Source organism: Nothobranchius furzeri, chromosome 12 (genome assembly GCF_043380555.1).
Source record: "Nothobranchius furzeri strain GRZ-AD chromosome 12, NfurGRZ-RIMD1, whole genome shotgun sequence".
NCBI lineage: Eukaryota > Metazoa > Chordata > Actinopteri > Cyprinodontiformes > Nothobranchiidae > Nothobranchius > Nothobranchius furzeri.
The window spans coordinates 71,760,100-71,770,099 of record NC_091752.1 but is presented as its reverse complement, the minus strand read 5'-3'; the positions used below and the strand labels follow the sequence as shown (position 1 = coordinate 71,770,099).

The window sequence follows — 10,000 nt, the reverse complement described above, 5'->3', positions numbered from 1 at the left end:
CCAAACTGAATCTATTAGATTACGGGTAGATACACACCTGCTGCACCGCAGAACGTTCAGGCGCGTCCCGGGAGCCTCTCTCCACTAACGACAGGACAGAGTTCTGTCTCTGCAGCAACACGCTTCTCGGACGCACCACGCTCTGTAACTGACTAAAGGCTAGACAGGAAATCACACCGTCTCAGGAAAAACAGCCAGCAGTAGGCGGACGGCTCTTCTGCTTCCTGCTTCTTTGGAGGAGAGCAATGATGAGTTTTTCAGCATGAACGAAGTTTTTATTCTAAAGGCGGAAAACCACTTGTCCAAATGGAGAAGGAATGAAAACCATCATCAGCGTGGACGGTGAGTTTAAAACTCTTAAAGATGTCTGAAGGCACGCCGCCAGTTCTGCTGTGAGTTTGTGATCTCACCTGTCAGACTGCGTGGACCGCAGCTGACACGCTTCCAGTGTGAATTCATGTGTTGTGAAGCGTACGCATGAACATAAGGCACCACAGACGATTATATATATATATATATATATATATATATATATATATATATATATACACTAGGGGTGTTCCAAAAAGGGTACTTCACGATTCGATTCGATTCTGATTATGGGAGCTTCGATGCTTCGATTATAATGATTTTTGGTTCGATTCGATTACTGGTGCCACAATTCTTCAATTATTGACATTTTTAATGCTTTTTCTTTATTTACATTTGTAAATAAATAACCTATCAATTACTTCAGTTCCTCTAAAACTACTCTCTGTTAGTAAATACATTTTTTTAACATTTAACTATTTTTCAAAGACAAATTCTCATTTTATGACTGTGTGACGTGTAAATTTTGCACTTTGACCAACTTAACTTCGATCAGGGAAAGCTTTACTTACATTAGTGTCCCCTCCATTGTTGGGAAACACTGAAAACAGGCAAGCCCTGGATTTATTCAGGTAAACAAGATTTTTACTTCCATCAAATTTATTTAATGGAAACTTAATGAGTCTGGCATACGATAACATTATAAAAAAGCTGCCATACAGATCAAACGTGCATTCCTCAAAATAAAATAATTCAGCTTATTCAGTCTGGAATTTAGGCAACAGAAAAAACCTGCTATATCTGAAGGTAATATGTTTTCAGAACATACGTGCATAATTCAACTGAACATATATGCAGCCTGCAGCTTCAGTACAGTGAGGCGAACACAACAAGATAGAGCAGAGTGACGCTCAAACTCCCTCCCCTCCCTCTTGTCCCCCTACATCCTCCTGTTTTGGGGGGGGGGGGGCAAATGTCAACATGGTGCTACTTTGACTCTCACTCATCTCTCGAGTTTGAAGAACGGGACTCACCAACTTCCACCCGTTCTAGTCAGACGCGAGAACAAAATGTGCCGTTACAGTAACGAAGGATTTGGTGGCAACCGATGTCCACGCATCGCATGTGAGCGCTATCCCGGTTGCCTAAACCTCTTCGTGGACTCCAGAACGCTAGCTTTGGTTTCCTCGTAGAGGTGGGGACTTCTTTTTCTGCGAAATGTTTTTGGTGAGGAAGTTTACAGCGCGGCTCCGTGGTGCGCACCACAAACCGAAACCCCCTGTTGTTTACTACTGAATAGATCCGTCGCGATTAAAGTAGCTATTGCTTTTGTAACGCTCCTCGCCTTCTCAGAGTTCTTCGGTAGTTTGGAGACAGTCTCCAGGATGGAGAAAGAGGTCAAAGAGGTTGTGCCACTCACTAAACAGTCCGGCCGGCGTGCGCGTTAAGGCTCCGGTTACGTGGTTTTTTAGTACCGGCGTCGCAACAAAACTTTATGTTCTTTTAAGCATCGACGTTCATTAATCGATGTCGAAACAACAGGTTACGCTTTTAGATGCATCGCCACATCGATTAATTGCACCCACCCCTAATCAACTCCCACACTTTACAAAAGCTTGCTACGCCTCTGTGCGCACACGTTCTCATCCTCCTCCACCCTACAGCTCTCACAAATGGAAGACAGCAGCAAAACAGTCCCGAGCGCGCTGTATTTGGGACACTAACCCAAACCCTTTCCTGGATTGTTACCTCTGCGATGTTCTCTGTGCATAACGTATAAAATATTCATCAATATCAAACAAATAAATAAACAAATCGCCTCCTGTAACAAACAACCGTTAACGGCTCAGCCCATCGCCCCACCATAGTTTGTACATCACGTATTTTTGCTCTACTTACAGACTAGTGATTTATTTCATCCTGCTGCGTTACGTGTTAATAACAGTGCTCCTCTTCTCCTGCACACCTCAGCAAGCTAACGTCCTGACCGAGGCCGTTGAAGCATGTTGTTGTTAGCCTCAAGGGCAACATGCCCATTATCACTTGTAAGTCGCTTTGGACAAAAGCGTCTGCTTAATACATAAACATGGTGGTCACCAGAACAACAAGAAACTAATATTTTCAAAGCCTAAAACTTTTTCTTTGTGTTAAATCAAACTAGTTTATGTGATAAAACAGAATTACTAATCTGGTAAATAAACTAACTTTAATGTCTGTTATCTTTACGGTAAAGCAGACCCTCAGAGCTGTCGATGGTCCCGGACTAGTGCTGGGTATTCTGGCCAACTTCCTACATCCATTTGATTTTGATTCATGAGGCTCTGAATTGATTGATGATGATTTGATTCAGTCTTGTCTTAAATAATTAAAATGCTGAGGTAGGAAGTGACGTTTCTATCATTTAGACGAGCTTCTTCACATTAAGTCAGGGGTGTCAGACTCAAATTCAGACTGGGCCAAAATGAAAAACTGGGACAGCGTCGCAGGCCAAACTCAGTATTATGAGAAGTTATGGCAAATGTGCACATTTTACTTTACAGATATGTGTTGTTGAACCCTTTCATTTGGAAAAAAAAATGTAGGTCACAGGGAAGTGCAGAAATGCTGCGGGTCGGCGAAACAGACAAACGGGTTGTCCAATCGTTGCTTTCGGTCCAAAAGTAACGATTGGCTGAGGTTTTTAGACAAATGCAAGAGAACCAGTTCATTAGTTTTTTTTATCTCTACAATATATTTATAGCTACGCTAGTATGTTGCTAAGAGACAAAAAATGTTTAAGCTAATTTGTTTTCCAAATTAAGGAATGCAGCTTTAATGATGTTGCAGTTTAACACTAAATCTGGAATAAACAAAATACACACGGACAAGTTCATATGAAATAAAACACATCAGCGTAGGGCTGGGAAAAAAATCGAAAATGTGTAGAAATGTATGACTCTTATGGAGATGATCTTCCCCATGTCAATGAATCTGATATTAAAAAATGAAAAGGTGTGTGTAGGTGTGCAGATTGAGCTGGGTGCGTGTCGGGGAGGACACACACAAACGGCAGCGGCCACAAACTCCGTCTGGCTGTTGGTGCGCTTCTATGTCCGCCGCGGCCCGCCAGCAAGTTACGGAGATGTTGAGATCTAATCCCACAGATGGTAGCTTCGCCCCATTGGCTCCTCAGCCAAGCACATACACCACATGTCTGAACCTGCGGTTCCTCTCATACTGAGCAGGATTACTATTGCAACAACACATCATCAGTAGGGTAAAACTAACCTGTCTCACGACTGTCTAAACCCAGCTCACGTTCCCCATTAGTGGGTGAACAATCCAACGCGGGATTTCCAGGACTCAAAGTTGACAAAGCGCCGAGCAAACTAGGCGCCGAGCAAACTAGGTGCCGAGCAAACTAGGCGCCGAGCAAACTAGGCGCCGAGCAAACTAGGTGCCGAGCAAACTAGGCGCCGAGCAAACTAGGCGCCGAGCAAACTAGGCGCAGAGCAAACTAGGTGCAGAGCAAACTAGGTGCCGAGCAAACTAGGTGCCGAGCAAACTAGGTGCCGAGTAAAATGCGTGTCTTCAGTTTGTCCCAGACTGAAGAGGGTAACGCTGCAGATGCAGGTCCAAGTACGGACGCTAATGACTGTTAACAGAAAGGAAGAGCGCTTCGGCTGACGCGCTGATGCCACAAAGCACCATGGGATTTGTAGTCTTTGTAGAAAAAAATGAGCCGGTGGGCAACATTGGTTCAAAGTGAAATAAAATCGATACTAGGCCTAATGAATCAATTTTACTAAATTTATATGAAATCGATTAAATCCATTTTTTCACCCAACCCTACTGCTGACGTGTGGACCAGCCGTGCTACAGAGGAGTACCTCGGTGTGTCCTGCCATTTCCTGAGTTAAGATTGGAAGATGAAGCGCTTCAACCTCACCACCATGCCTCTGGTGAACACAAGTCATGTTTGGTTTTAGGTGCCTACCTTCATCTGACTGCAGCATTTGTATTTACAGGTTAAAAAGTTAATTAAAACTTGTTTGATAAGCCATCATCTGGTCTTTATTACTAGACGGCACATAGCTGACCACACTTCAGACTAGAAGCTAATGATGGTAAATTAGAGCATCCTGGTGCAACAAGCTAAACCTTTATTGATGACACGATTAGTCGACTATTAAAACAGTCTGTGGCAGCCCTAGTGTGTAGCTGGAGCTATTTAGTTAGAACGCTCAGAGTTTACACGTCTCCATGGGAACACCAGAAGTCCACTTCAGCTCGTTTCTCCACTTATTTTATTAAAGTTTTCATCATTTATGTGGTTTTCATGTTCTGCTCCAGAGTCTGGATGTTTAGAGACTGGAGGACTTTGTTTCCGCTGAGCAGCTGTGACTTTGAAGTTCTAATGGTCACGTGACCCTAAAGTCAACTCAGGTCACGTGATCCTAAAGTTAACGCTGTAAACCGTTTATCACAAATACACGTTTATTAGTGTGTTTGCCTCGTGTGACCAGAGTCCATATATGGCTTAGAGAAGGCTGCTGTTGTGTCCACTTAACCCACGTTGCCTGCTGGTGGTGGTCGGAGGGAGCGGTGGCGCCTGTGCAGGTTTGTTCTCCAGCATGTGCTACCATGGTGACTGGGAGGGGCTTCAGGGTAGTCACGTTCGTAGAAGCGATTTAGGGGCGCTACACCGGGAATCGAACGACAAAACCTGGTTTGGGGAAAATCTCGCTTTCTGGAATACGCCCCAGGTTAGCTGCGTTGTTATAGAGACACCATGATGTAAAAGCTCTTGTGGCAGATACATGTCAGGTTTATAAATGTCTATCAAAAGTGAGGGAGACTACAAGCCTGCGATTGGTCAGGACGTTGCTTCCTTAAAATTTATCAACACCACCACCCCAACCCCCCTCCAAAAAATAAAGAGTGGCTAAGACATCTAGCAGCAGCAGGTTGAAGAATGTCTGACGGGAAAGTCAGAATACAAATATGAATTCAACCCCGATTACAAAAAAACATCAGTGCATGTGTGCAGCTCTGTATGCAGGCTGCTGATGGAGACATCTACATCAGGCTTTACGCGCGCGCACACACACACACACAGTATTTGGTGACTTTTTAGATCATTTCAGTCCCTCCTCCACACACTACCTCCACTCTCACATCCTGTTATCAACCAGAACATCAATAGAAAATCAAAGTCTTAAGTCACTGCTAGGGATGCACCGATGGATCGGCATTTGATCGTAATCGGCCGATAGCGCCCCTATCGGTTTTGATCGGAATTTTCAAAATAGATCAAAGCAAACCGATCAGCTAGGGTTGTCACGGTAACCAGTGTAGCAGTAAACCCCGGTAAAAAAAAAAGTTGACAATAATAATAACCGTCTTGTTTTTTAAAAAACTATATTATCTCGGTGGATTAGCGTGGCTGCGGTGTAGGCGCGGTGACCCTTACCAGCCACCGTATCATCTGCTGAAGTTGCCGGCGGCACATGCGCACTTTGTTGTTTACAACCAAAACTTTCTCGAAGCTAAAGCTGAAATAATGGCCAAAGGAGGAGACGGCAGCGCTCAGGACATTTATTATCCCTCAAAGAAGACAAAGTGGGAAGTACGGGCATCTTTTGGATATCTGAAGAATGCCGAGGGAGTTTATAGAAGACGGACGGCTATCCTGTTTGCAGCGCGAGCAGAAAAAGTGTCTGTGAAAGGCAGCAACGCTTCAAATCTCATGACACATCTGCGTGACCATCACCCACAACTCTACAGTCAACGCAAGGCAAGCTAACGTTAGCGTTTTAGCTAAAATGTGTGATCCGAGGATTTGGGTTGAGGGAGAATGCAACGAGTCGCTATATAAAGCAGCCGCAGCGCCGCTACCTGCATATAAACCGTGTCGCGGACACCGCCATGTTGAAATGACGCTATGCATTACGGGGCTCCCAGGGGCAGATAAGAGTTGGTCTCTCTCCGAGAATATTTATGAATTTAACAATGATTACTGCCTGATGACATTTTCCCACATCTGCAAAGCTCACTGGAAGGACACAAACCGAGGACAATACTTTCCTGATATAGGGTTTATTACTCAAGTAAGGGTAAAAAAGTATCTGATTAGAAGGCTACTTGAGTACTGAGTATCATCTGATCTAATATTTTTAAATGATGACATCAAACAGACATAAAATAAGAAGTTATGGGCAAATATTGGTATTTTAAAGACTAAAGGGAAAAAATGTAAACAAGTAAACAACATAATTACAAAATAACACATTTTAGGCAAAATTTAGACACAAATTGAGGACAATATTTTCCTGATATACAGGGTTTATTTAATTGTGTGAAAATGTAACACGTTTAAAAAAAATACCGCGATAATACCGAAAATCGTGGTAATTTTGGTCACAATAACCGTGAGGTTAAATTTTCACACCGTGACAACCCTAACAGACCATTTTAGATTAGGTTACATTTCCTTTATTCCCAGATTATGTAGTTTGTAGCACTCATTATAATGTAGAAAATTTCTGGCCAATCCACGTGATCGGTATCGGTGATCAGCATTCTTTTATATCGGTATCGGCAGCAAAAAACCTGATCGGTGCATCCTTAGTCACTGCGGGCAGTTGCCAACAATATCGTGTATATTAGCTACGACTGAGATGCAGCTCTATAAACAAAACCGTCTGAAATGAAATAGCTCATCCCAGCTCTCACTGGTGTGTGTAGTGTGTACCTGGCTGGTTGTTGTGGTTCTGTGGTTGCAGCATTTGGCTCTGGTTTGGCCTCCTCAGAAGGAATAGGGACAGCTGCTGGGGTGGGAGCTGGAGCAGGGTTTGATGCTGGGGCGGGTGCTGATGTGGAGCCAGAGTCCTGTACAGGGGGCTTGGAAGCTTCTGAGACCGGTGTCGAGGCTACAGCTGCAGGTTTGGCCTTGTCACGCATCCAGAGACAAATAAAATTAATATTTGAAATGCAACCAGCTTTTAAAGGCCTAGCCTCAAACCCTTCGGTCTCACCTTAGACACCATCACTACAACAAAATTCTTCTCATCGATTTTGTAGTCCTTAATCGGTGTGTCATCTTGCAAGATTTTGCCAGCATATATCAGTTTCTGTCCAGAAACAGGAAAGTTGTCTTTTCCACGTTCAGCCTCTATCTTCTCTTTCAAGGCCTTGACCTGATAAAAGAGCAGATGAAGATGAAATGTGACGACTGGCGGGTTACCAGTCACCACCACACATGCGTGAACCGCTGCTCGGGAAGTGTGCATTTGCTTCTTCACGTTTTCCATTACTCCCACATCGAAAGGACAACACAAACAGCTTTAATCGTTCATAATAAACGTCCTTAATATCATTTTAGTTAGCATAAAAGGCGCCACGGCCAATTGTTTCATTACGTTGCCGAGTTGAAAGATAAGAGTGGACTTCTCTAAGATTTAGTCAAAACAGTCCTCCGAGAAGACTCAGCCAAATAACACGTTTATGAATGTAAATATATTTCATGTCTAACGTGACTCAGCACTTTCCTCACTTAACAGACAGCACGATGAGGAGCATGGAAGTAAACTGAGGCTGAACACCTGTATTGCTACTGGAAATTGGCAGTGTCATGAGCGTTAGCATTCCAGACATTCCTGTCCCAGGCTAAGACAGACGCCCGGCTCAATAACAGAAGCAGCACGAACGTGAAGAGCATCGACTTAGCTGTAGAAGAACAGAAACATCTAGAAGTACACACCGCGCACACTTTAACGCGAACAAACTACTTTACGGTTGCATCGCTAAGACTAATGGGCTCCACTGCTAACATTAGCAACGTTAGCTCAATAACATTAGCGTGCATCGTTAGCGTTCACCATCCCTGGTTTGCCGCGCAGTTTAAGAAACCGCAGAACAGTCAATTTTGTGGCAAATTGTTTTATTTATATTTTGTCAAAACTAGAGATTTAAGCACGCCTCGTAAAGCTAGTTTGAAACTTGAGCTAAAAGTGCCGCAGCTAGCACAGTTAGCTGGAGCCCGTTAGCATGTAGCCACTCACCGTTTGATCGGGGTCTATCTCAATCTGAATAGTCTGCTGCTGTAGCGTTTTCAGCGTGATTTGCATCGTAGCGAAGTCTGACGTCCCGTCAGAGGTGCTCCTAGTGGGAAGAAACAGCTGCCCGCTTTGCAGTTAATGTGTTTTTAAAGTTGGCGTTTTGGGTAAGATAACAGCTAGCCGATAAATGTGTGTATCCATGAGCACTCAGCAAATCGCCATCTTTGGTGACAAGCTGGTGGAGCGTCGAGAGGAGCCGCGCTCACGCGCCGCCTCATCTGAGCCGCGAGACCGAGAAGCCTGTCTGCGTTGTATGGAAAGCCAGTTTATCATTAAATTGTTACATTCTTTCTTCCTAAAATCAACCAATTGCGGCTGGTGAAAAGATTCTGGGTGTGAAATATTTCCCACCATGTCCATTATAAGTATTAAAGCGAGCAGAAGTCATTCAGTGTCCTTCTCCAAATAAGCAGTGAAGTCAACAATCAAATTAACAGATAAATTAGACAATACTAAATAAATACACACGCCTACTTTGCACACCTTTAAGAGCAACTGCAGTATGTAATGTCCATTTTTCTCCCTATTCACATTTTATTTTGACAGCACTTTGTTTTACATCTTGAGTTTCAGTCTCCAGCAGCCTGTGTGTCTTACAGTTTTTCTCAACTGTTTACACACATTTTCGGTTCCGTTTGAAATGTGTATCTCAACCGCTCCGCACGGAAGTGGCAAAATAATGTTTAGCACTCATAACAAGCGGATTCTCAGCATTTTGCTCATAAAACAGACGACCTGCAGGCCTCTGTGAGTTAAAACATCCTGATACTGTTCAGGTGTAAACATTGTGCTCCATCCCTGTGTTTGAACTCAGAAGATGCTGCTTGATGCCACAGATATGTGATGATTTAGCTTGTTTCTTTATTTTACTCCAGAATAACAGATTAAAAAAGTAGTTCAGTGTAGTTGAATTAGTCATGACGTGTGTGTGTGTGTGTGTGTGTGTGTGTGTGTGTGTGTGTGTGTGTGTGTGTGTGTGTGTGTGTGTGTGTGTGTGTGTGTGTAATTCTTGGTTGAAGTAATGGTGAACAAAAGTAACTTATATTTCATAAATTATGACATCTTAATAGTGTTTATGTTAATGTTTTATCTTATCTTTGGTCTGGGAGGTGTAACTTATCATGGTACAAGCCTTTTAAAACATGTTAAAGTGTTACAAGAGGAGATAAATGCATGAATTTAAAGTTCATGTTTGGAGGCTCACACTGGTGAGGAGACACCATTAGTTCTAGTAACACCTGGGCTCCCACGGCCTGTTCTGACAGGATGGACGTTACGGGACCCTTAAGGATTCCAGTTGGATTATTGGAGGATTATTTAGGAGGATTGGAATGAACACACTGGTTTCAGTGGTGAAGGGTTAAATGAGTGAGTGAACCCACTACCAAGGATGAACTCTGCTAACTTTACACATCAGCTGCTCTAAATAAGCATGAAAGCATTAAAATATAGATGCTTTCCCTTGTAAATGTAGTTTCACAGGTCTTCCAGGAGGGGGCGCAATCTGACCATTCACAGACAGTCGGCGCAGAATTAAAACAGCTTTATTTCTTTAGCACATTTCACATAGAGGCAATTCAATGTGCTTTCCA

The 10,000-nt window shown here is 43.3% G+C and overlaps 1 protein-coding gene across 1 annotated transcript in view; it reads right to left on the bottom strand.

Annotated features, from left to right (window-relative positions):
• The window catches only part of rad23aa (RAD23 homolog A, nucleotide excision repair protein a), a 33,010-nt gene extending 24,426 nt beyond the window's left edge, over positions 1–8,584 (bottom strand). The window contains exons 1-3 of the mRNA XM_015976121.3: positions 8,352–8,584; positions 7,326–7,487; positions 7,043–7,239 (exon numbers count right to left, since the gene is read on the bottom strand). Of these exons, the coding sequence (XP_015831607.1) occupies positions 7,043–7,239; positions 7,326–7,487; positions 8,352–8,417 (425 nt within the window). The 5' untranslated portion in view covers positions 8,418–8,584. The remainder of the gene's footprint in view (positions 1–7,042; positions 7,240–7,325; positions 7,488–8,351) is intronic.
• Positions 8,585–10,000: the final 1,416 nt, after the last annotated feature.